Raw genomic sequence first — 27,804 nt, forward strand, 5'->3', positions numbered from 1 at the left:
CAGTGTTAAACTGTAGCAAGGCAAAATGACCCGACTCTAGTAGAAAACAAAACAAATTGGTACAGTAATTATAGACAGAGACAGCTCGCACCACCCACATGTTCAGACCAACCCTGCCCATGTACACAGCCCTGTGGAGAGTAGCTCATTAGAAGCTGAGATTTAGGGCGCTCTGCCAAACTCATCTGATCAGTGCAATCTTAATTACCACTAACGAACCTCCACAAAGGCACTCTCTGCTCCGGGAACGGCTGATGTGAATGAGTAGATTAGTTTGAGTTCATTATAAGAGTCACAAAAACATTTTTCGTCTTCAAAAGTCACACACTTGGCTTCACAAACTGTAAGCTGTGTTGTGGCTGGAGTTAAGATGATCAGACAGAACAGTTCCAGCTCTGGGCCAAACTGACTCTTTTGTGTTGACAATAAACAATAGTGGAGAGTGTTTGGTGTGACTTGGTTAGAGTCATGGGGAAGAGCAAGTTATATTACATAACTAAACTGTTGATTCTGGTGTAAAATAATTACAATTGCTGGAAAACGTATACACATATGGGTTCAGAAGCAGGTGATTCATCATTCATCATCACATTCAATTACTACTCAGTTCAGTGTCCCACCATGTTTAGGTTGTCATACAAAGCACTAGTTGCTCCATGTCTCAAAAGATTACAAAATAGTCAAAGTTAATTTCTTAAAAGAAAAAAAAAATCATTTATATTAGGCAACATGCCTTCTGTTTTCAATATCGCACATACAACAAACGACCTTTGTCTAGCCTAAATGCTTCTCACTAAATGAAAAGCCATTAAAAGGTTTTGCAAAGTTGTTGATCGCTAAGTTAAAAAGCAGCACAATGTGTTGCTCCACGTTAGAACAAAAGTCCAAATAATGGTAATAAAACTGTTATACATTAAATGTAGCCCAGAACATTTTGTATCTCACCTGAAGTGATTTTGTTTGAGGAGGACCGTTGGCCTAATTTCTTGCAAAAAAGGTAAGAGAAAATCAGCTCATTTTATACAACGTGAAAACCAGGCAGTACGCTGGATGCTGCATTCATCCTTGAACTCTACTGCCATCTCCTGCCTCCTTTGTGGTATTACATAAGCCATGCGTTGATGCGGTCACGTGTGGCCCTCTGTCCAATTAAAATACGTGTTATGTTTTTGTAACCAATCAGCGTGCAGTATGCCTCTTCTCGATAACTACCCCGGAAGTACCAAAGCAGCAGTGAAAACATGTGAAGCACTGGACTTTGGCGACAGATTGACCATTTTATTGATTTTAAAACTCCGACACTTTCTGTTCTGAAAAGAATACATAGTATATAGACATTGAACGTAAATGTTGCGTATATTCTGCTTTCAGAGCTGTACAAATCACACCAAGCCCTGGCTGTTTGCATTTGTGGCTAACTAGGCAGCTGTTTTCATGTCAACTTTTACTATATATATTTTTTTTCCATCTTTGATTGAATACTAAAGATGGCATCGCAAATGGAGACGGCAGCTTTGGTTGCTCCTGTCACAGCTCTGGAGTTCATTCAAAACGAGTTTGTGCTCTCTGGTAGGAGAAACTCCATAATCTGCAATCTTATTTAAGATTTAATGCTATTTGTCATAGTCTGTTTATGATGCTCTGTCTTCAGTGTGTAGGAAATGCTTTGATGTAAAACATTTTTACATTTCTTTATACTATTTCACTATTAGACATGATTTTCAGTAATACAGTTTTAAATAATGCTATTCACATGTTACTATTTTTATAAACCTATTTTCTTTTCTGTCCTGGCAGGTGAAGGTCCAGTGTTGACAGTTTACAGCCTTCATCCTCCTAAAAGCTGTTCTTCACTGAGTGTCCTACAACACCAGAGAATCCACGGGATACGACCAAGAAGAGGAGATGCAAAAGCACCAGCGCAAGAAAAATCTGGTAATATTATTTAACAATCAAAAAGCATCTAGGCAAAGGTGCTTGATAGCTATGCACACAGTTCTCTTAGCTGCTGTCACATGAAGGAAGTGGTGTACATGTCTATGACTAATTTATAATGATGACCAGGGTTAGAATGCAGATAGTGCCACTACTGACAAGCATGTTAATACAATGTAATCATTTTTTTTTTTCTTCATTTCCATCTTGAACGATTTCTAGTGGAAGAAATTCACTATTCTTTGTTTGTTTGATTAGTGTATTAGATTATTATTGTATCTCAGCCCACTTACTAGTCATCTTCAATACTTCTCATGTGCAATGGGGTTCTGATTCTGATGTGCAATAGGAATGGGAATGTCTAGAGCTGATGATTTAATCCCCACTCTAGCCAGTGTTTGTGTCCTTGAGCAAGACATTTCCATCCCCTGTCCTCTAGTGTCACCATTAAATATGTAAATGACAGTGAATCTACCCTGGTATGTTAGAGACTTAATGAGGTGTTTCAAATGTTTAGAGATGCTTAAATTTAGACTATTACTATATGGATTCATTTGTAATATGGGTATCTATATGTTTATCTTAACTTATCTGTTTATTTTATTAGGACGAAATCCATCTTTTTACAACTTGGCAGTGTTTGGAGGCAAAGCTGTACGTCTCATCCGACTCCATCCATTGGACCCGTTTCAATTAGAAACCATTCGCCCCATTATGGAGCTCCACGACTGGATTCTGGATGTCCGCTGGATGTCTGGAGACCCACATCCATTCCTCTGTATCGCTTTAGCACACAACAGTGCACTTCTCCTAGACACTGAAACAGAAACCACCCTCTTTCGGCAATCATGCTCCGAAGGCTGTCTTCTTTACTCTGCCCTAGTTTTAGCTCACAAATCTTGGTCAGATACAGTGATTGTTGGAGGAACTGTTTTTAATCAACTCGTAATTTGGAAACCAGGAGATGTAGCAGAAAGTCTTGAATCAAAATCCCCTGTTGTACGGCGTCTTTTGGGTCACAGCGGAGTAATTTTTGACATTTCATATTCGCAAAATGAAGGAGTTCTTGCTTCCGCCTCGGATGATCGGAGTGTCCGAATTTGGCAAATTGGGAATTTAGGAGGAAATGGTGGACAATGTGGCAATCAGAATCCAGTTTGTTTACACGTTTTGTACGGACATCAGGCTAGAGTGTTTTCTGTAAGACTTTTGAATTCCAAAGTTTTCAGTGCCGGAGAAGATGGCACTTGCTTGATGTGGGACAATGGACAGGTTATACAAACGCTGAAAGGGCATAGGGCTGGAGGTGTACGCGCTTTGGCAATCAGTTCAGAAAGTTGTGAAAAGGCTATTTGGGTGGCGTCTGGTGGAGCGGATGGCGGAGTGAGGCTGTGGAAGCTTGGAGTAAAGCAAGATCAAGTAGAAGACAATGAAGAGAATTTAAAAGATCTGAAATTTCCTATAGGCAAAATAAACGCAAAAGAGTTGAAGAAACAAAAAGTGAAACAACAAGACAAGGGTTTGAGTTCAGAAAGTGTGAAAAAGCAACATACAGCAGATTATTCAAAGGTAGAAAATGAATTTGCACTTCAATTTGATAATGCTGAAACTGAGAATATGGTAAATGAAATGGCAGTGACAATGGACAACCTTAAAATGAGTGGAACCTTAGTAGAAAAGCAAGAAGACTGTCAAGGGACTCAGAAGAACCAAGACCAAAGCCTTCTTGACCGAAAAGTTGTGGAAGATTCTTCAGACACTATAAGCAATTCAAAAGATAACATGGATGCAAAACAAAAAGTCAAGATTGTTGATTCAGACTTTATTGGCATTGGTGTCCCTAAAGTCATTTGCGCATTAGATTCTGAAGAGTCAACTTGGAGCAATTGTAGATTCCTCGTTTGTACAGATAAAGGGGGGGTCTATGAATACACCAATAAAAAATGGGAACTGGTTTGGCAAGGACCACCCGAATTTCAATCATACTGCCTTATGGAAGTAGCGAGTGTCAAAATCAAAGAATCACTTGTTCATGTGTGCGCTGTGGGGAATATTTGTGGATCAGTGCAGGTTTTCCCAGTTGCAAATCCAAAAGGTGGGATATGTTTGGTTGCAGGGAACGGGAAAATTCATAGTTTAATATGGCAAAAAGGAAGTGCAGATGGAGGCGCTTGGTTGCTAGCTTCTGGAAGTGATGGTCTGGTTTATCGCTGGTGGGTAGAAGTAACAAAAAGAGAATTACAAGTGGTAGAAATGACAAGTTTTGAGCTGCCAATGTGTACTAAAAGATGGTTAACAGCAGCCATAAGAGTTCATCTGATAGAAGATGTTGCCTGGGTTTGTGGAGATAGAAGAGGGTCACTACTTTTGTACCAAGAATGTCAAAATGCAACGATGCTAAGTGGCGAAGAACAAACTCTGCTAGTGAAGTCTACTAGTCAAGCTGATAAGGAGCTAGCCCAAAAACAAGGTTTAACAAAATGTGCAAATCATGGATTGGACAAAAAAGATCTGCTAGTGGAAAATCTTGCTAATAAAGTAAGCCAAGAACTGGACGATGAAATTAAAAGAAAGAAAGAAATTCAGGAAGCTAGCATGCTTAATCAAGATACAAGCAAAGGTAGACTTAGGCAAAAGCTAACCCCAGTGAGTGCTTTGTTTGGCGTCCATGGTAAACAAGGGGTGACTTCAGTTTTTGAACATTCAGGTCTTTTTTACAGTACGGGACGAGACGGATGTGTGAGAATTTTTCATTCAAAAATGTCTGAAAGTCAAGAGTATATCCTGGAGGTCTTAAGAGTACAACGGGCTTGTAAAGGAATGGAGTGGCTTGAAAAAATACTGATTTTGGAGACAAAAGTTGGTCAGGAAGTTAAACCTTTAGCTGCAGAAAACAAAGAATCAACTGAAATTAATCAACTATGTTTAAAAAATACTGACAAACAAAATGTCCAAGAAGCGCGCTTTGCAATTGTTGGTTTTCACGGCAGCCATTTTGTCGTATGGGATCCTGTTCGCCAAGAAAGATTATTGTCAGTTCTATGTGGAGGTGGGCACCGATCTTGGAGTCTTTGGACAGATGAAAAAGGACATTGGACTGAAAATGGAGCTCTAGCTTTTATAAAACAAGGTGCAGTTTTGACATCAGAAAGAACTTTGAAGGAAGCCAACGGGAAAATTGGTTGGAGTCTAAAAGAAGGGATACATGGAAGAGGAATTGGGTGTGTTCACAGGTTAGGACGTATTATGAGTCAAAGAAATGCATGCTGGGAGATTGTGGTGACTGGTGGGGAAGATACGAGTGTCACCATTTTGGCGTTGAACCCGAAAAATGGCGAAATGAAAGTGCTAGGTGTTCTGACAGATCATATATCGAGCGTGAGGGCACTGACTGCGGTGGCGAAACAAGATGTTGGCAGGACGGCCTTGTCGGCACTTGTGGTGTCGGCAGGTGGGCGAGCTCAGATACAGTGTTATCGCCTTCTGATTGGCTGTGGTGAATGGGGAGAGACTTCCTGTCAGGTGATCCAGGTCGCAGCACACCGATTGGATGAGCAGTGGGAGAGGAAAAGAAACAGGCACAAGATGGTCAAGATGGATCCAGAAACTAGGTACCAGCACAAAAAAGATTACTTTAGCAAAACGATTTTCAGTATAGTGTTTTTTTATTATATATTATTTGTTCATCCAATCAACAGAATGCAATAATATACCAAATAATATTACGTTATTATATTATGTTAAATGTTATTGTGCTAAATTATGTTTTATTCAAATGGTCTTTACATAGCCTGTAAATAGAAAGTATTATTTTCACTCATTCAACATTGTAATTAAGTTCATTATTGGTAGTATTTATTTTTCTCTACCTTCCCTGCAGATACATGTCAATGGCAGTTTTGGAGCAGACTCCAGACTCTTTGATCTTAGCTTTGGCCTGTAGCGATGGAGCTGTCAGGTACAATCACTTGTTTGATACCTAATGAGTTGAATGATTTAATGATAGTTTATTGCCACAGACTCTTCTCTGTGAGTGAAGTGAAACACCACATTGAGTTGTTGTGGGAGAGTTTCCATCATCAGCGCTGTGTGCTCAGTGTCGCCACCTGCTGTTTACAGGACACACAATGCAATAGGTGAGAGACTTGAATCCTTGAATCCTGGGTTACAACTTAATTACACCTTTTTAACAAGTAACTAATTATTTCATAACATTTTTAACTTAAAATAATTAGTAGGATACTTAGCAGATTATGCAATTTTAGATAATATTGGAAAAGATGTTCAATTAACGCCAGCATTTATTTAAAATTACCATAGAAATGAGTAACAGATATTATTACCTCATCATTATCAACATTAGTGGGTGAGATTTCAAAATGTATTAAAAGAATATATATATATATATACATACATTTAAAAGTATAAGAATAACAATTAAAAGATATAAGACTACACCAATGTGATAAATTATTAGATATGTGATTAGTGACATAATAACAACAGTTCTGCTTGTATTGTATTATATTATTAACAAAATAAGAAATGCTGCTGCCCCAACACGTTATACTTGTTTACCCAGAATCATTTGTACATATATCATTTTAATAATATATTTATTCCTCCTTTATATTCCAGGCATCAGCTGCTGTTTTCCGCTGCTACTGATGGACAGATAGCTGTGTGGGATTTCACCTCATCTTCATTGTCCAATCAGAATCCCTCTACACCTATATTCACCATTCCTGCACATCAGAGTGGCATCAACTCCTTGGACATTTATCCAGTCTGTTTAATCGACTTTCATCACGTAACTGTTGCAAGTGGGGGAGACGATGGCCAACTCACTGTTTCTCAAATCAAAATCCAGATTGTTGATAATTCTGATCCTCAAAATCGGCTTTTGATCAATCTGGTAAACCAGTCTTGCATCCCATTGGCCCATGCTGCTCCTTTGACCTCTCTGAAGCTACTAAACAAGAATCAGATTGTTTCTGCATCTTGTGATCAGAGAGTTTGTCTGTGGAGAATAGGCAGCGCAGGGATACACCACCAGAGGGCAGTGTGTTCCTATGTGGCAGATGCAGCAGCTTTAGCAGTTTGGGAAGAGGAATATGACCAGAAAAGTGGGTCAAGTGCTGAGGTGGTGTTTGGAGATGGAGAGGAATCAGGAAATAAAAACGCTGGAGAGGTTTGTACCGAGAAAAGTGACACTGAAGGGGCCGAGGAAGGCTATGTGCTGATTTGTGGATGTGGTTTACAGCTTATACACGTTCTAGTCTAGTGTATTGGTCACTTGTGACTTGAGACTGTTGGCTTTGTTTGTAAATTTAGTTTGATTTTCATGCATTTTAATAAAAATAATTTATTAATCACAATAGTACGTTCTTGCTATCCTTCAAGTCTTTAATTATTGTTTTGAAATGTATGCGTAACAAAATGTAATAGGAAAATCAAGAAGAGGTGGGTAGTACGCGGTTACACATACCTTTACTTCTACTTGAGTAACATTTTGTTTAAAGTAATTTGAGAAAAAGGTTACTCTTCCCACTGTGAGTAAGTACAAGTGAAAAAGCTTTATGATTTGAATGATTTGCATCCCTCCTTCAGATATGATTTAGTTTTTTCTAATTTTTGTGTCTATCCTTTGAAAATACCAGGTTGTGTGCTTTACTTAATGTTCTGTCTTTCCAATTACATTAACTTAAAATTATAAATAAGATGTTACGTCCCGACAGTTCTTTCTTGAGTAGTACTTTTCCCAAATACGCTTTTACTCTTACTTGAGTAATTTCTTGGACCACTACTTCATTCTTCTACTTGGGAAATTACTTTAAAGTTATGTTATTCTTACTTGAGTGCAGTTTTTGGTTAATCTACCCACATTTGTCGGTTTGTAGGGAGATGACGGAGAAGTATGGCTTTAAGAGGAGCTCGTGTAAAAGCTTGAGTGTTTCCCTGGGCTGAGACATGAGCAGTGATGTGTTCTTCACCTTCACGGTTGAGATGGGATCTGCTAAGTACATGCGTGTTTACAGCAGGCCATGGAATGATCAGTAATGTGTGAATCATATTAACATGTGTGTTTGCATATTCATGAACCCCGGAGGTGTTCTCTTATGAGTGCCAACACAGGTGTCAAACAGGCCTCGACACTGTTACCTGAGAGGGCATTAGTCATGTTCTGTTAAGCTGCCCTTTTTAGACCAATCAAAGTAAACGTCTTTGGTCTAGCGTTATTAATAGGATAATGTTAGTGTTGTGAAGCTGGTCGGGCTATGTAATTTGTACGGTATATGACTTTTCTGGTCATCTCCTTGTCTCCATGGAGATGTTATTGATTTGCTCCACAGTATCACCTTAAAATTATATTATTTTTTTTTGCATTCATTCAATAATCATGTAATACAATCATGAAAAGGAAGTAAAGTATGCTAAAGTTAAGAAATAATAGCAGAGGGGGTGGGATTAAATAAGTTTTCTTCTTCCCACTCCTTTTTGGGCAATCGGAGATACTCTTTTTTTGTGTGTGTGTGTGTGTGTGTGTGTGTTTTGCTGTCTGTTTTGTTTATTTTCCTTTATTTTTCCTTGTCTCTTGTATCATGTGTTGATTGACATCGATTGTGGCTGCCTAGGCTATGCAAGAGAAAAGATGTCCATTTGCCCAAGACAAAAAAAAAAAAAAAAAAAAAAAATTGCATGTCTTCTCAATGTTCATAAACACCTTCAATTTTTTATGTGAGCAGAGTGCCTCACAGATCTGATTTGCTTGTCTATGGAACCTTCACCATGATGATTACTAGAAAATGTATATAGTGTGTCTCTAAAATGCGTTATAAAATATGAATTTATTTATTTCAGGGACAGTGCATATTAATCAACATATAGTATGTTAAATAGTATAAGGATATTAAGTATGATTATATGGTTATAGATTTGGTGGTAATATCAGTGCATGATGTTGTATTGCGCACTTAAGTACTTTTACATTTTATCAATTGTATACCTTTTTAATGAAGTAATGTTTTTTCATTGCTCCCCACTACAAAAAATAACTGGTAGCAAGTTGGTCAGAGGTTAAACGTAACAGTAAAAGTAGTAAAGTACTGTTATTAAGTCAGTTTTTATGTGGATACTTTTTTACTTTTTCACTACGTTTGAGAGTAGTTATCTGTACTTTTTACCTCACAAATGAACAGGTCTGAAAAGTTAAAATATTTTTTATTATTGCTTGAGACCTGTTGAAAAGATATATACATTCATAGTGTGAGCAAACAAAAATATACAAATAAAAACAGCTAAAAAAAAAAAAGAAAGAAAATTCAGCCCAAATCTGTATCAAAATCACTACATTTGAAGCTTTTTTAGATCACAAAATGTACAAAATACTTTTACTTTTCACTCTTTAAGTACATTTCTAAACAAATGCTTTATTACTTTCATGTGATATTTTTATTGTTACTTCGTATTTTTTGCTGTGGTATCTGTATTTATACTTTAGTAACAAAACTGAGTACTTATTCCATCACTGTATATGGTAAAACTGTATTGGTTATAAATAAGAGTCACAATTGAGCTCTTAATTCATGCAGTATTATAAGATACAATTTTTATCCTCACAACTCTCAAACTCCAAAACTGGGACACTGGAAATAGCAAACAAGCACATTTAATCCCAGTGCCGCCTGTAGCTGATTGAAGAATTCACATCTAAAAACATTATACAACACCCTCCCAAACTGCATTAGTGGGTCATGTTTTTGCTTTAGACCAAGTTTTGAGTCCAAATCTGCACCCGTTGTTTCTGAGCTAAAAGGGGTTTTCTCTCTGTGAATTAAAAATAAATTCACCCCAAAGCGACTCCAGATGGCTTTAAACCTCACTTCATTCATTCTCTTCTGCCAAATGTTTTAGCAGAAAACCCATCGCCTTGTTTGTAGGAGCTCCGTCTCGGGCCCACGCTCAAATTAATTTAGAGGGAGTTAATGGATTCTGCCTCGGACTATTTTTACCACGGCGACCGGAATTTGGAAATGGTTATTGCACTTTCAAGAGGTTATGTAACTTTGGCATGACAGAGAAGGTGTCCAAGTAATTTTGTGAAACTTTGGAGAGTGATAATAATGAATTTTCTATTATGTTGCAGGTGAAGGTGGGTGGACATTTAGATACTTTTCACCTGTACATGTGTGTGTGTGTGTGTGTGGACATTTAGAGACTCTTCACCTGTACATGTGTCTGTGGTGAGAAATCATTCTAAATTGTATTGATTCCTTCAGCATGTGGCTCTTTCAGATGTGCCCACAGTGAAAGTGCAGAGTGCATCACAACATGGCTCTAAATGTGTCGTAACGGTGCGGATAGGACCAAAGGATGCAGACCAGAGCAGTTTTAACAGTGTTTATTTACAGCGGTGAAAATGCAGTCTTTAAACAGGTCACAAGAGCAGGTACAGGAACCGGGGAGCGGGAGACGGGTCAGGCGGGTGCGGTGCAGGTAGAGGCGGGCAGGACAGGACCAGGACGGGGATAGAAGCAGGTGCGGTACCAGGGCGGGCGGAGCAGACGAAGACCAGAGCGGGGAGCGGGTGACGAACCAGAGACCAGGACCGGACAGGAGACGAGACGAGCAGGAGACGAGACGAGCAGGAGACGAGACGAGCAGGAGACGAGACGAGCTGGAGACGAGACGAGCAGGAGACGAGACGAGCAGGAGACAAGACGAGCTGGAAGCGATACCGGGACTGGAACGTGGCGGCAGGAGCTGGGCGAGTAGAGGCAGGAATCTGGAGGGTGCATAAATCCAAATGAGCATTTGCAGGAAAGTACCATATAACAAAGCTTAGCAAGAAACATTCACGTTTTACACGCGGACGGTCTGGCACCGAGTGTAGACTGCCAAGCCTTCTTGTACTCAGCAGCAGGTGGTGGTGATTAGGCTGATGCACCCCAGGTGTGCACGGGAGGAGTCAGGCACTCCACCCAGCTCCAGACACACAGGTAGGGGAGGGGGAGAGAGCACGGGAGGACAGGGAAAACTGACATCATGACAGTACCCCCCCCCTAAGGTCCACCTCCTGGTGGACCCCCAGGCTTGTCAGGATGAGCGCGGTGGAAGTCTCTCACCATGTCGGGGTCCAGAATGCGTGCCCTGGGCACCCAGGATCGCTCCTCCGGACCGTAACCCTCCCAATCGACGAGGTACTGGAGGCCCCTACCACGGCGACGAACGTCAATCAGGCGGCGGACGGTGAACGCCGGGTGGCCGTCAATGACTCGGGCGGGCGGTGGGGGATCGGCCGGAGGGCACAGGTCGCTGGTCCGGACTGGTTTAACCTGGGAGACGTGAAAGGTCGGATGAATCCGGAGAGACGGGGGTAACTGGAGGCGCACCGCCGATGGATTTATGATCCTCATGATCTTAAACGGTCCCAGGAATCGGGGGGACAGCTTACGGGAGTCCGTCTTCAGCGGGACCGTCTTGGCGGAGAGCCAAACCATCTGGCCAGGTTGGTATACGGGCGCCGGGACACGGTGGCGATCGGCCGTCGCCTTAGTGCGCGCTCCAGCCCGAAGAAGGGCCGCCCTGGCCTTCTTCCAGATCCGGCGACAGCGCTGGAGATGGCGCTGAACAGACGGGACGGCGAGGTCCCTCTCCTCCGTGGGAAAGAGAGGGGGTTGATATCCCAGCGATGCCTCGAAGGGAGACATACCAGTGGCGGAACTCACGAGGGAGTTGTGAGCGTACTCTATCCAGGGCAGGTGAGTACTCCAGGTCGCGGGGTTGGCGGAGGCTGTGCACCGTAGGGCCGACTCCAGGTCTTGGTTGGCCCGCTCCGTCTGCCCATTAGATTGTGGATGGAACCCGGACGTGAGGCTAACCGTGGCCCCCAAACTGTTGCAGAAAGACCGCCATACCTGAGAGGTGAATTGGGTCCCTCTGTCGGACACGATGTCCACCGGGATGCCGTGGAGTCGGAAGACATGACTGGTCAGCTGGTCGGCAGTTTCTTTGGCTGTGGGGAGCTTAGGCAGGGCAACGAAATGGGCGGCCTTGGAGAAGCGGTCCACAATGGTGAGAACCACCGTGTTCCCCTGGGAAGGGGGAAGGCCCGTCACGAAGTCCAAGGCGATGTGGGACCAAGGGCGACGAGGAACTGGGAGAGGATGCAAGAGACCAGAAGGGGGTGAGTGGGAGGCCTTGGCCCGAGCACATACCTGGCAGGCGGCGACATAAGCCCGGGTGTCTGTGTCCATCGTGGGCCACCAGAAGCGTCTCCTGAGGAGGGAGAGAGAGCGACCGGCACCAGGATGGCAGGCGAAACGGGAGGCATGGACCCACTGGAGCACCTGAGACCGGACAGAATCGGGAACAAACAGTTTATCTGGAGGGCCGTTACCTGGGTCGGGGTCGTTGGTCTGGGCCTCTCGGACGGTGTCCTCGATATCCCAATGGACCGCGGCCACCACACACGAGGAGGGGATAATTGTTTCTGCGGTGACCGGGCTATCCTCCAGGGCGAACTGGCGGGAGAGGGCATCTGGTTTGACGTTCCGAGATCCGGGGCGGTAGGTGAGGAGAAAGTTGAAGCGGCTGAAGAAGAGGGACCAACGAGCTTGACGGGGATTGAGGCGCCTGGCGGACTGGATGTACTCCAAGTTTTTATGGTCGGTCCAGACGATGAATGGTTGCTCCGCCCCTTCGAGCCAGTGGCGCCACTCCTCCAAGGCCAGCTTTACGGCAAGGAGCTCCCGATCCCCCACGTCATAATTGACCTCGGCCGAGGACAATCGCCGGGAAAAGAAGGCGCAGGGACAGAGGCGGTTGTGGGGGTCGAACCTCTGCGAAAGCACGGCCCCCACTCCCGAGTCGGAGGCGTCGACCTCCACGATGAATTGCCGTGAAGGGTCGGGCTGGTGCAGGATGGGAGCGGAGGTAAATAGTCTCTTAAGCTTCTCGAAGGCTGTCTGCGCCTCAGGAGACCAGGCAAACTGCAAAGCAGGAGAGGTGAGTTTAGTTAAGGGCGAGATAACCCTACTAAAATCCCGGATGAAACGTCTATAAAAATTGGCAAAGCCGATAAATCTCTGGAGCTGTCTCCGGCTGGTAGGAACGGGCCACTCAGTGACAGCCTGGATCTTTTCAGGATCAGCTCTTACTTGGCCCCGCCCCACAATGAAGCCCAAAAAGCTGACCTCCTCTGCGTGAAACTCGCATTTCTCAGCTTTCACGAACAGTTTATTCTCGAGGAGGCGCTGGAGAACCTGGCGAACGTGCTGGTGATGCTCCTGGGGGGACCGCGAGAAAATCAAGATGTCATCCAAGTAAACAAAGACGAATCGGTTAAGGAAATCACGGAGCACATCATTGATGAGGGCTTGGAATACGGCAGGGGCGTTGGTGAGACCGAAGGGCATAACCAAGTATTCGAAATGTCCCAGGGGTGTCTTGAAGGCCGTCTTCCATTCGTCTCCCTCCCTGATGCGCACCAGGTGGTACGCATTCCGCAAATCCAACTTGGAGAAGATGGTCGCACCGTGGAGGGGCGTAAATGCCGAGTCCAGTAAGGGAAGCGGGTATTTATTCTTTACAGTTATATTGTTCAGACCCCGGTAATCAATGCAAGGCCGCAGGGATTTGTCCTTCTTAGCCACAAAGAAGAACCCCGCTCCCACGGGTGAAGTGGACGGGCGGATGATTCCGGCAGCCAGGGACCCACGGATATAGTCCTCCATTGACTCGCGTTCAGGTTTAGACAGGTTATATAGCCTGCTAGATGGTAGTGGGGCACCCGGCAGGAGGTCAATGGCGCAGTCATATGGGCGGTGGGGCGGTAAAGAGAGGGCCTTGCTCTTGCTAAAAACCTCCCCCAGGTCGTGATATTCAGCAGGCACCGAGGACAGATTGGGGGTGTCTGGGGACGGATCAGCGACAGGAACGGACCTCCCGGCCGGAGGGAGGGCGGACCGAAGGCACTTGGCGTGGCAATCGGGACTCCAGCCCGAAACTCCGCCCCTGGCCCAATCGAAAACAGGGTTGTGGGCGCGTAGCCAGGGGTAACCAAGGACCAGAGGAGAAGCGGAGGAGGACAGGACATGAAACTGACGGTTCTCTTGGTGGTTGCCGGACAGAATCACGGTGACAGGTTCTGTGATGTGAGTGATGTGCCCCAGAAAACGTCCATTGAGCCCCTGGGCATTTAAGGGGCGTTCGAGGGGCTCCAGGTAGACCCCAAGCTGCTCCGCGACTTGGGCATCAATAAAGTCCCTCTCAGCCCCGGAGTCGATAAGGGCGGAAACGCATAAGGTCTCTGTGCGAACGCACAGGGTGGCGCTGAGCCGCAGTCTATTAGAAGAGTCCAGGATGTGTTGCTCGCCCACCAGTACTCCCAGCGCTACTGGTGGGCCCCCCCTTTTGGCCGAACTGGGCAAGTGACCACATAATGTCCGCGCTCACCGCAGTAGAGGCAAGCCCCGGCCAGACGACGCCTCCGTTGACGCTCCTCGGCCGACACAAGGGTCCTGTTGAGTTGCATGGGCTCATCCGGCGGGGGCGGGGCAGCGCGTGGCTCCGGCGGGGCCGGTGACCGGCGTCTCTCTCGGCGACGAGCCCGTAGGCGGTTGTCTATACGGTGAGTGAGGGAGATGAGGGTCCGCAGGTCGGGGGGTTCGTCCCGGGAAACCAATTCATCTTTCAAAGTCTCGTTCAGGCCCCGCACAAACACAGCCCGCAGCGCGCTGTCCGTCCAGTCCAGCTCCGCCGCATGTGTCCAGAATTCAATGGAATAATCCGCTACCGTCCTGGAGCCCTGGCTGAGAGTCAATAACCGGGAGGCAGCATTGTCCTGGTAGTGCGGGTGGTCAAACACTAGCTTAAACGTGGACACAAATTCATTAAAATCCAGGCTATCCACAGACGTCTTCATTAGGCGCGCCTCTGCCCACTGGAGAGCTCTGCCCCGGAGTAATCCACATATATATCGGATCTTGGTGGCCCCCGAGCTGAAACGAGAAGGGCATTGCTGGAACATGAACTCGCACTGGAACAGGAATCCGCGACAGAGGTGAGGTTGTCCAGCATACGGCTCCGGATCCGTGCCTCTCGGCTCCGGGAGGCATGGTGGCGCTCCAGCTGCAGCAGGCGGGGTGACGAGGAGCGCGGCCACCTGGTGGTTAAGCTGTGCCACCTGCTGGGACAATGTCTGATTTAGCTCCAATAGAGTTCGAATGGATTGTTCGTGCTGACCCAGCACCGCCTCGGGGTGAGAGTGCGTGAGGCGGCGCATCTGGTCCGGATCTGAGCCTGCTTGGTCCATAGTGGCCAGACCGTTCTGTCGTAACGGTGCGGATAGGACCAAAGGATGCAGACCAGAGCAGTTTTAACAGTGTTTATTTACAGCGGTGAAAATGCAGTCTTTAAACAGGTCACAAGAGCAGGTACAGGAACCGGGGAGCGGGAGACGGGTCAGGCGGGTGCGGTGCAGGTAGAGGCGGGCAGGACAGGACCAGGACGGGGATAGAAGCAGGTGCGGTACCAGGGCGGGCGGAGCAGACGAAGACCAGAGCGGGGAGCGGGTGACGAACCAGAGACCAGGACCGGACAGGAGACGAGACGAGCAGGAGACGAGACGAGCAGGAGACGAGACGAGCAGGAGACGAGACGAGCTGGAGACGAGACGAGCAGGAGACGAGACGAGCAGGAGACAAGACGAGCTGGAAGCGATACCGGGACTGGAACGTGGCGGCAGGAGCTGGGCGAGTAGAGGCAGGAATCTGGAGGGTGCATAAATCCAAATGAGCATTTGCAGGAAAGTACCATATAACAAAGCTTAGCAAGAAACATTCACGTTTTACACGCGGACGGTCTGGCACCGAGTGTAGACTGCCAAGCCTTCTTGTACTCAGCAGCAGGTGGTGGTGATTAGGCTGATGCACCCCAGGTGTGCACGGGAGGAGTCAGGCACTCCACCCAGCTCCAGACACACAGGTAGGGGAGGGGGAGAGAGCACGGGAGGACAGGGAAAACTGACATCATGACAAAATGTCACCTGTTTATCAGGCGCTCTGACAGGTCGATGCACATACGCGCTCAGGGAGATGTGGAAAAACGTGAAAAGGTAAAGCTGTCTGACATTTTGACAAGAGAGATTTCTATATGGACTGTTACATAAGTGGCAGAATTGGCTGGCAATGTATCTAGCTTACTTAAAGTCATCTTGGTATTGTTTTTAGTTTTCTTTGTTTCTTTTTGTTTTTTCACTACCAAAATTCTGTGTATTTCTAAAATAGGCTGAAGTATGTCTGTTGGAATCACCATGTTTGTTTTGGTGTGTTTAGGTGCTGGCTTCCACCCAAACCACAGTGCTGCCCTGTGATTGGTCAGTCTTGTGTGGGAACTATCACATGTAAACAATGCAGCTGAACAAGATTTTCAAGAGTTGGTGAATTGGGAATAATCACGAGAATTTTTTTTACTAGTAAGGCTGTTCTTTCTAAACATTAACAATCCTTTTATTTTATTATTATTTTATTTATTTATTTTTTATTATTTATTTTTTTTTTTACAAATATCCAGATATATCTAGGCTATTGATAACAAACTCCTTGCATGTATTTTTTCCTTATTATAGACATTCAAATGGATGTCAAGTGAAAATGTCATAGTTGCCATAGTAAATCATCAAATAAAAATCCCCAAAAAGCATAAATACCATCAATAGTTTCAGATCTTATATCATGCTACCTTTAAGTTTATTGATTGATCACAGTTTTTATGCTTGATACCCTTCCTTGTACAACCCCCTGTCTTCGGGACTCTTGGGATGTGTTTGCACTCGTCTGTATTCAGTTCTGACTTGAGCTCAGTCATGATGTAGATTTGGTGTTTAGAGTTTAGTCCTGGTGTAGTCCAGGTTCTGTCCCAGTGTTGACTAGTTTCTAAATGTTTTTGTAAGTGTGGAGTTGGTTAATGTTTTCCCATGGTCCTGACTGGTTGTCTACAATTGTTGGGAATCTGTTACAAAATTATTATATACATCAAATCTGCTTTATGCGCCTAGAATTTCTATACTGCTCCATTATTCTACCGTTTCTACCATGACCCGCCTTTGTTTTTCATTTTCAGTGGAATAGGCTTGTCAAAAGTGTTGAAAATGAGATACGAATCGATACTAAAACTAGTATTGAAACTAGATACTAATTTGAGCAAGTATCCATAGTAAAAAAGTCATATTCACGGGACAGAAATCAACCTTTCCTGAATTTAGAATGATCTTGAGCTGTATCAGAACAAGTTTAAGACCACATACACTAGTATATAGTATATGTCCATGGATCACTATGGAAAAGATTACTATGGAAAATACCTGGACGACTGAGGGATTACCATGGGGGTTTCAGAGATAGAGTGTCACATGGTAATAAAAAAGAAAGTACTATGACAACACTGCGCCATGACAACACTACAGTCGAACAAACCAACTAGATTCACAATTTCTCCGCAAACTGCAACGCCACATTGTTTACTAAATAAAAGCCCTCTGGTGGGACATTGGTGGGAGATGCAGTAGTGATGTGAATGCAGAGAGGGCTGATTGAATAGTCCGAATGCTCCGCGTTTGAGTGCTCGTGGCCGGGGTCAGAGCAGACTTGGGACATGAATATTTAAAAATGTCCTCTACTGTGGATCCTGTTTCCTTTTGTGGAGCTGTCAGTCAGAAGAGAGGCGAGGAGGAACAGACGGGAGCAGGGGGAGAGCGCGCAAATCACACGAGAATCCATCAATGTCCTACACTCGGTTTGATGGGAGTTATACAAGAGAGAGACATGGGTTGAAACTTTCACTACATACGCTTAACTTGTAGGAAAATTAGTAGAGATGATGTCTGAAGCTTGCTGGGGAATAGTATGCTGTGGTGGGATCGGTTGATGGTTGGAGTGGTCATAAGTACAGAATGATATATTGACCTCTTTATGTGGCTGCTATTAGTTATGGTTCAGTTTCTTGTAGGGACAGGCCTGATACTGGTATAGGACGTTAGTACCAATCCAGAAAAAAAAACTGCAGGATCGGATATCTGCTGTAAAATATTGGTTCAGCTGATCTCCTAGTAGGACATATAAATTGAGGTAGTAAGACTTTTTACACATCATAGCTGATCCAGGATGTCTCACAATGTTGAGTTGTTGAAAAAGTGTATCTCTACTCTATATACTAATTGACAAACTGGTATAAAAGTATTAATATTCAAATAAGAATACATATAAAAGGACAATATTTTACCTTCCCTCAATAGTTTTTGAATTGTTTGCATTTATATCCATAATAAGTCTACATGGTTATAAAAACTACTATTATTTTGTATTGAAAATTACATCTTACTGTCTGAAACTTATTCTTAGTATCAAAATTGAGTTTGAAATTTTACTATCATGACCTCAGATGACATTTTTTGAATGGCAAATAACTCACTTTGCTGGGACTGTTTCTGTATGGGATTTAGAAACATTTTATTATATTGTGGAACATTTCAGGCAAAGCAAAAACTTCTCTGAGCACAAGCAGGTAGTGGATCCTCCAACAGAAAAGTTACATAGAGCAACTTTAGTGAGTAGTGTAAAATAACACTACACAACACTGCTCAGTATCTATGGGCCTGTATATAGACTCGTATACAATATTGGCGATTGTAAGACCAGTAAGTCCATTTCATCCGTACATGTCATTGAAAAGAGGGAGAAAAAACAGAGAATCCAGTTACATATGAAAAACACTCAAAAGATAATAAGCATAATTACAACCATCTTTATAAATTCAAATGAAGTCTACAAAGAAGATTAAACCATTATGAGTATGACTTTGGTCTTGTAAGCAGAGCTCTCCAAATCTCACTGGACCTTTTACCGCGACCGAATATAATTGAGGTTATTGGCTTGTCTTAAACGGCCTCTTTGTTCAGTGGGGTTGGTTATGAATTATGTAATGTCATTTGTGAAGCAGACATATCGTTTACAGGGAGAGAGACAGGGGCAGGGGGGACACTGAGGGGGTAACAGACATGCAACCAGGGACTACAGTTTCAGATGGGGGACTGGACAAGTAAAGGCAATATGAAGGATTTGAACATAGGTTTTTGATTGTGATTTTTGTATTTGATGGACAGTATGGATACAATGTTAAAAGACTAGGATCTAATTTATCTTTTTGAATTTCTAATGGATGAAATTTTGAAGATTTTGTTAATATAAGTTTGGAAAGGAGACAGTATAATCCCTCATCGATCCAGCGGTAGTCATCTGGACACTGTTTTCAAAATTGAGATGTTTTGGCTCCCATCCAGAAGAAACTTTTTGGTACTGGTCTGAGACACGAGGATTAATACTACACTGAGTTCACAAGTCCTGCCCCCAAAGAGGGGAGGTTTAAGAAAACTAACTGACAGAAGTTAGCTAAAAAATTTCTACAAATTCACAGCATTTTTTTAGACTAGGTTGTCTCAGTATTTTTAAATGCGGATGTAATTTTTTGCATTTTATTTATTTATTTTTGTAATTCAAATTCTAGGTTGGAGAAACTGGGAAAAATTCATAGCAACGTTTTACACTTTGGGGAATTCTCAAGATGTTGTGTCCCGAGTGATGGAGTGAGCTGGCTAAAGGTTTTGAAGGAGTATTTGTTAAACTGAAGACGAGAAATAATTGCACAGGAAGGGCATCCATCAGAATTGGAGGTAACTGTCACTGTCTCTTTCTCTGAGTGACCAAACATTTATCATGGTGTGCTGCATTACATCAAGTCGGGAACTGGTGGTGGTTGTATCAATAATTTAAAAGTACTTTTTGGTGCAGGTAACTTTTCATAATTGATTCACACAGTTATGGAGTATTGTGTAATTGCATTTGAAGTTAATTTAAAGTTCCCATACTTTGCTAGACCCATTCAGCATTTTATATATACGTTCAGGTTAATGTGTATGTGTAAGGAGGTGCAATTAGTAGAATGTTCAATTATGGGAATGTGTGTAGTGTGCAATTTTTATTTTGACCCTTTTGTGACCCCAGCCCTTCGGACAACAGATGGAAATGAACCTTTGGCTATAATCCGGTGTGTTTACATTCATGTTGTATCATGTCTGTTCAGTAACATGCATTGTCCAAATAAAATAAATAAATAATGTACAAGTTGTGCTTTAATTGTACTAAAATTTCTGTTTATATTTAGGCTTCAGGAGCAGCGATGTCCCGGCAGCGGCTGCCTGTGATTGGTTCATCTGGAGGCAAGACCATTAAAGTTAAAGGTACAGTATATGTCTGTAGGATACTTTGTACTTGATTTTTTATTATCTTACTGGTGGAAAGTAAAACATATTGTGGGAAAAAGAAACCATTACTAATGTATCCCTCTTACTCATCTGTTGCAATTATGAATTCTGCTATATAACTACAAAAGTAACCTTTATGCAGTACAAACAGTATTTCTAACTACTGAATAAATAAACAATATGTACATCATAATTATTACTGGTATAGTGAAGCGTGTAGTATGTTTCAAACACACTGTGTAAAGATGTGGGCTAAGGGCCTATGATGTCACCCATAGCAGTCGGCTCTAGCCAAAACAAATTCATCGAGGTGAATTTGGAGCAGAGGTCCTTATTTGGAATCATGACCATATCATAGCAACCAAAGAGCCAAACCGGAGAGAGCACGGTTGAAGGAAACACCCCTTCCCACCTGCAGCATTGGTTTAGCAGGGTGTGGGTCCTTAGCAATGCTGTCTAACCTGTTGCTAACACTAGTGGGAATGACCTCAGGGAAAGAATGTGCTTCATTGGTCTGTTATGAATGTCCGTATCTTGAGTCACAGACAAAATAGCCAAATAAAAACACCAGGATCATGTAGTGCAGATTAATACATACATTTTAAGACCAAAAGGACGAGCCTTACAGCAGCAGTTAAAGAGAGAGGGGAAACAGTTTTTCAATAGAAAGTGAATTGGAGCCAGAAGCACAGCCATGCTCACTTCCCATCTGGAACACGGCAGTTAACAGGTTAGCTATGTCCCTTCATATATACAGTCTATGGTTTCAAACTACCAGTAATATCAGGGGGGAGTTTATTTTTCTTGTAACTATTTCCTTACAGCTATTTCAGCTATTTGCATTTAAACAAATAGACACACAAAAAATAAAACAATGACCATAAATAAAATTATGTCTCTAATTTAATACAACGTATTACATATGGGAAAAGGCGATATAATATATTCGTTTAGTTTTTGTGTATTTGGAATTATCAATATTGTAGGAAAACATGATTGAGTTTCTACAAAGGGTTGTTTACACCTCCAAATGTCTCTTCTTTCAGCCAAGCCTGCAGTCCCCTCAACACAGCGCCCCCCTCAGACCAGACCCCACAAGCGCAGCCAGCCCCAGACGTCAGTGCTGGTGTGTGACTCCAGTATGGCCCCGTGGGGAGGTTTGGACCTATCTGAATCATCTTTCACCTCCTTATCACCACGACGACCCCCCAGTGCCCCTCCCCCTCCTCCCCCTGCCCCTCAGACCACGCCCGCCTCACCCTATAGGACCAGAAAACAAACCAGGAACAACTCTGCCTCCACTGTCAACTCCAACATGTCCACCCCATCACCACTTCAGGCTTCACAGGACACAGGTGGGACTGCTTCAAAAGTCACAGATTTTTGTAGTGAATATAGAGGTAGAAATTATACTATATTGTTTTGATAAAAAGTACTGGACAAAAAGTACTCCAAAGATCTCTCTTGTCTACATGGGACAAGAGAGAGGTCAAGTGATTCCCACAAACACAGAGGGAAAAGTGAAGGAGGATCAACACGTGGAGAAAGCCCTCTCGGTCTGTGGATATCCAAAGTGGGTCTTCAATAGATCTAAGAGAGCTAAAAAACAGGACAACAGGGAATCTGAACCTAGAAGGAGAGGCCTAACTGTTCCTTACACAACTGGGGTCTGAAAAGCTTCAGAGAATTTTCAGACAGTAATAAATTCCAGTCTATTTCAAACCTACAAACACAGACAGAAACTGGTTCACCCAAAGGACAAAACCCATAGTCACAAACAAAGCAATGTGGTCTACTCAGTGTAGTGAAGAGTGCAGTGAACATTACATTGGAGAAACTAACCAACCACTCCATGAGAGAATGTACCAACACTGTCATGAGAGCTCCTCGGGACCCCAGGCCACTGTACATCTCCATGTCAAAGCCACTACCCACTCCTTTGAAGTGAGATAGTGAGATAGTGGGAAAAGAAACTTTTGTCTCAGAGGGTAGTTTTAATGAGCCCTTAACGAAGCAGCCATTTTGAAAGCATAAAACATCTTATAACTTTTGCAAACATTGTCAGATTCAGACAAACCCAATGTGTATTCTTATGAAAATATTTTACTGTCATTACGGTAATCTGTTTATGTTGTCCCTTGAAGATGACCAATCAGAGCGCAGGTGCAGCAGGGATTTTCTCAATCAGTTATTCAAGGCGTCAAAGGAAAAATATGGATAGATATGTAAAATAGAGGTAGTTGTGTGAAAAAATGCAGTACATTCTGATACTTCCTTTAACATGATTTTTATGACTAAAAAAGCATGTAAGTCTAGGCGAGCCATACTGGTCTATAATGTGCTCGGTCAATAAAGGGTTAACAAAGCGATCATTTTGAAAGTAAAAAAAACAAAAACATTTTCAGATTCAAACTGCCCAATGTGGTGTTTTTGTATTTAAATGACCTGGACATGATATGCAACTTAAACTTCTATCTTAAAAAAAAATAGCTCCCCAGAGCCCCCTGCACAAATTTTAATTTGTCATAGATTAATGAAATTTGTTATGCACACCCTGTATGTGACTGTGGGGAAGCTGGCCCGAAGTGATCAAAATAGGAGGCAGACTCAAAAGAAGTCCCATTAGACCATATTTATTGTCCATGTAGTGGTACTCCATGAACCCAAAAATAATACATATTTACAAAAGTGGACAGTGCTCAACGAAAACTAAGCAACCAAACTTAAACAAATAAGAGAAAAAGGCCACGAGTACCCTGGCTACACTGATGTCCCTCATCTGTCTAATTACCCCGGCTAAAATACTCTCCTGTACCAGAAGCTCCTCCCCCGGTCTACTCCATCTCTTCTCCAGGGGCTGTGGGTGTAACATGAGCAGTATTTTCCATATAAAACCATCTCTCGGGCCCAAGTCCTTTTACTAAAAGTGTTCAACAAAATAAACTATAAACACTTATCACTGAAACAAAAATACACAAGACATTAGCGCAAAGAAATAAACAAACTTAAACCAGTTTTCCCCTCCACATGGTCCGGCCCACGACCCCTCTCAAGCCTATAAAATGGCTGACATAGGGCATGGTCTTCGTTTGGACCATGTGGAGATGCAGGTAAGCGGATTACTGTATTGAACTGAATAACTAAATAAAATATGTTTTAACTAACTAGTATGTGGTGATTTAACCGATTGAAAACTAAAAAAAACAAACCCGGGATATTTCTATTTAGTTTAGTATTGAAAAGTTATTGAAAATGAACAGACATGTGCACAAACCAAATTATAATACTATTAAAAGGGACAAAGGCCCACTTTGTCACAGTGACCTTGAGCAAAAAAACTATTGGAACCACATCCTAACACTGATGTGTTAGTTAATCTAACTATACAGATGTCCAAAAACTTAACTTGTCCAAGGGTTTTTATCTAACAGACTCCAAAATGAGGCAGCATCATCAGGACATACTGGGAGGTTGCGAGGGCCCTTCACTATCACTGCTTGTACTTTTATTTATTATTAAAGTTATTTAAGACCCTGAATGAAATGAGCTGGAGCCACAGTTAGAAGCCAACTCTGCCATAGAAGGAAAATGTGTCAAACGTGTTGCAGAAGTGTGCTTCAGTATGTGGATTTAACATTTAAACTTTATAGTTTAAACTTTTCATCACGTTTGAAATCTTTACTGAAATTATTTAAATAGACTGAATATACATATACAAACAGCTGTATAACTGGAGACAATGTCTGTTTGCAGTTTCATTGTAGTCAGCGCCTCCCTTCAGATAGATATAAGGCAGTGTCCACCAGCAATCTGACCAGAACTGAAGAAGCGGCTTGGATGAGATGCAAAACCTCTTCACTCCTACAACATGGCTCTCCAGTGCCCTCTGCAAAGTTAAAATGAGGCCAAAAAATTTTGTATGTCGACAACTTTTGAGATTCTGATCAATGAAGACCATGCCCTATCAACATCCACATTTGCATGGCCACGCCTCAAAAAAGTCAATGTGAAGTGAAAAGAATAGTTTCATAGTCATAATCAAGTGACATTTGGTACACTCATTCTTTCTGTGACCCCATCTCCAATGTGAGAATAAATATTTGCTTTAGGACGCTAAATTGAAAGCAGCCTGCAATGGACAATTTAAATAATTCCAGTATGGGATACATTCCACATCCTCAAATCTATCACATTCTTGCTGCTAGGGATGTGAAGATTATTCAGGTCACAATGCAATTGTAAGAACCAAAAAATAAATGGTGTAAGTAAATTAAATATATTCAATCTATACTCCAAAAAGTGCAATTCGTGTAAAGATTTGTAGTGGGTTTTTTTTATCTGACTGTTTATGTCACTGCAAATTTACTTTATCCTTCAGAAAGTTTGATTTCATAAACCAGGTCATATACTGTAATGTTACAAAAATGAAAGAAAATTTTGGATTTCACTGTTTCTTCATGAGGTCAATAATCATGAATAATTGTTAACTTGCAGTGTGTTTTTTTTTCCTCACATTAATCATAATGCTTAAATTTCGTGACATCCCCACTTGGTGCTGTGTTACAGTTCAACATTTAGGCATGATGATGTCTATAATGCACTCTTTGCTTACAAAAGTATATATTTTTTCTTTTTTTCAGACAGACATTAAATTTACTTTTCGATAACACAATCCAAAATCCCTCAGACTTTCACCTGATTCCCAACAGCTCATTTTGTACTTAAATTCCCACACAAACATATTTCAGCTCCCCTAAGGATTTCCCAAACACCTGACTACTATCTAAACATCTCTCTCTGTGTGATTCCCCGCCCTCTCTGCAGGTGCTGCCTTACACAGTTTCCATTCGAAGCGTCTCCCATTGCCTCAGAGGCGTGTCCCTCGTCCTCCTCGTCTGCCTCCTCTTCGTCAGGTCACTAACTTGAGCTTCTCCCGGAGTTTCACCTTTTCCTTCTTTGAGCTGCCCCTGTACCAGTCTCCACGCTGTAGAGCCGAGAGAGCCAAGAACCTGCTACTGCTCATTAAACAAGTGCACTTATAACGGACACGAAGATTGCTGGGGATCTCTATCAACAAAATAAACTAAATCAAATACATATTATCGGTCACCTGGCAAATCCAGAATGATATCTTTGTTTGTTTTATACAAAGTGATATCAGTCTGGTCACCACTCCCTCTGTCACGTCTCAAGCTGGAACAAAACATGACAGATCAGATTAGTTTTTTCAGTGTTGCATGTGAAATGAAGGAGCTCATTGGTCACCCATCATTTTGAATAAAATCACATATCTCAGTTCAAATGAACAGAGTTTAGTGTTTTGCTCAAATCTACAATGTTTTTCTGCTCACTGTGTATTTTTTGCTTCTTTTTTCCTCATAAACAGACAAATTTACCCATTTGCCCTCCTAATGCCCATCTGAACTCAAGGGTTATGCGAGTCTGGTCACTCACTGGTGACCAGACTCACATAAAGTATTGAAGTGTGTATTCTGGATCCCAGGCAAGTGCAATAAGAGACAGCAGTGAGACACATGTGGCGAGGGACAGTGTGTGCTTCAGGCCTGTTCAGTAACTACTATGTCTTTTGATGATTATTATTATGATTTTTTATGTAACTAATTATGGGTATATGCTAAAAATATACCCAGTTAAAAGTAAAAGTACATTTACATTGTATTAAATTAGTAAGTTAAATATTTATAATTACTTAATTTCCACCTCTGTAAAAGTAAACAATATTGTCATGATATGCTGACATTACTGTCATATTCCAAAGAAGAAAAGAATTCTCCACAGATTTAACTTGTTACTCGGACTGGTGGTGTCACCTGCTTGTCCAGATACATAAGTTTAATGTGGCTTCCATACTATGAAACAATCCAGGCTAAGCATTAATGTGGGACAAGCAGGTGAAGGACTCTCCGCCAGAAAAGTTACTTATTGCACCTTTTAACAAGCTTAAGTTGTTATTTTTTCTGCAGCAAATTGATGTATTTATTTTTGGAACAATTCCATCCCTTAATAACCTTAGTTACAACGTCTTACTCAAATCAAACTTTACAGCCCACCATAAACTACAATAAAACACTTCCTCTGTGCCACCTCCATTCAGCACCACACGTGCACACTGCAGCTCCACATGCACTGCTCTTACATGCACTCTATCACATGCACGCTCCTTTGAAAGCCAAGCCCAGATAAAGGGCCATTCAACCTCCATGTGCCAAGGCCTCCAGTACTCACGTGTTGTACTGTCTAAACATGACACAACACTTTTTACTCTACTCACCGTTGACCATTCACTTCTCTGCTGTGGTCAGTTATTTAAAATGCTTATTTGAAATTTTGTGACGACTTTCAATTGTAACTTTATTCCCAAATTACTAAAACACTAAAAGTGCAGTGCTTTACATTTAAGAAAGTTGGTCAAAAATGGACTGTAACCAAAGCAATGATGTTTGTTCAAATTTAACAAATGAAAGCACACTTTTGGATGAATCTCAACTAGACTTGCTCGGGCGAAGAGTGGAGAAGAAGAAGCCACCATTTTGGAAAAAAATGATGTCCCAGTGTCGGTGAGTTACTATTTTCAACCAGAAAAGAACAAAAATCACACACAAAGTGTGTGTTGTAGTGAATATTTATTGAATACTGATAAGCTTTAGTGCTTGGACTTTGGTAGGTTTTGACGTCAGCAATACACTCTTGAGGCTGCCTGCTGTGATTGGCTGACAGCAATAAACAAGGAGGAAGTACAAACTTCTTCCAACATTCTGTCCCTCCGACATTCTGTGTGAATGCAGAAGGGTCTGGAATCAGACCATGATGCTTGACAAACAACCATACTAACTTGGGACAGTACAATCACAGTTGCTAATTTTTAGCACTGATATTTTGAGGGACAATGTTTTGCTTAGCTAACCTAGCTTTCACGAGATTGATATGTGTAGCGCTCTGAATAGAATTTGAATGATCGAAGTGGTCAAACAAATACTTCACAAAGTATTCTTAAGTAATTCTTCATTATTTGTTCATAATGAATTCAGTCTTATACTCCTTTTTTGGGTGCACTGCTGCCACCAACTGGGTTATTTTAGTATTATACTGTGTCCCTTCAACATATGAGGCTTTACCCTTTATTAAGGCTAATTAAGGTGTAGTTATTATAAAGTGTTACCAAACTTCTTAAATTCTTAAAATATCGGTCCTTTGTGTTGAAGGTGTTCTAGATCTAAGATGAAGTCCCTAGTCCTGAGTTTAGTCCCGGTTCTGTCCTGGTTGCCTCAGTATAACCTACGACAGAACGCAGTGGTAGATGTGGTGTCTGGAGTCAGTATCGGCATCCTGCACCTGCCACAAGGTGAGTGTCCAACAGACCTGCATGACCTCTATGTCATCCTCCAGGCTAACAAATTTAATTAACCCAAACTTAAAGCGGTGTACTTGATTCTTATTATTCACCATGTGTTTATATGAAACCAGAGTAGAGATCTGCCGTCACGCAACAGGCAACAACTAGCTGTTTTTACAATATATCTGTGGGGCAA

The 27,804-nt window shown here is 42.4% G+C and overlaps 1 protein-coding gene across 1 annotated transcript; it reads left to right on the plus strand.

The window, feature by feature from the left end:
• The first annotated feature begins 1,203 nt into the window (after positions 1 to 1,203).
• LOC117372982 (WD repeat-containing protein 6-like) lies at positions 1,204 to 27,666 on the plus strand. Its single transcript, XM_055223354.1, has 11 exons — positions 1,204 to 1,569; positions 1,798 to 1,935; positions 2,543 to 5,546; positions 5,816 to 5,893; positions 5,955 to 6,071; positions 6,574 to 7,207; positions 20,155 to 20,230; positions 21,301 to 21,609; positions 22,399 to 22,417; positions 27,478 to 27,617; positions 27,662 to 27,666. Exons 1-11 carry the CDS (start codon positions 1,488 to 1,490, stop codon positions 27,664 to 27,666), a joined length of 4,602 nt encoding a protein of 1,533 aa, XP_055079329.1. The 5' UTR covers positions 1,204 to 1,487.
• The last annotated feature ends 138 nt before the right edge of the window (positions 27,667 to 27,804 follow it).

The sequence above is a fragment of the Periophthalmus magnuspinnatus genome, chromosome 7, assembly GCF_009829125.3.
Source record: "Periophthalmus magnuspinnatus isolate fPerMag1 chromosome 7, fPerMag1.2.pri, whole genome shotgun sequence".
Lineage (NCBI taxonomy): Eukaryota > Metazoa > Chordata > Actinopteri > Gobiiformes > Gobiidae > Periophthalmus > Periophthalmus magnuspinnatus.

Excerpts from the sequence above, each read along its gene's own strand:
- LOC117372982 (XM_055223354.1), top strand. The coding sequence starts at position 1,488 with ATGGCATCGCAAATGGAGACGGCAGCTTTGGTTGCTCCTGTCACAGCT. Across the intron at positions 6,072-6,573 it reads CAGGACACACAATGCAATAG|GCATCAGCTGCTGTTTTCCG; the intron begins GTGAGAGACTTG and ends TTTATATTCCAG. Across the intron at positions 7,208-20,154 it reads GTGGTTTACAGCTTATACAC|GCTTCAGGAGCAGCGATGTC; the intron begins GTTCTAGTCTAG and ends GTTTATATTTAG.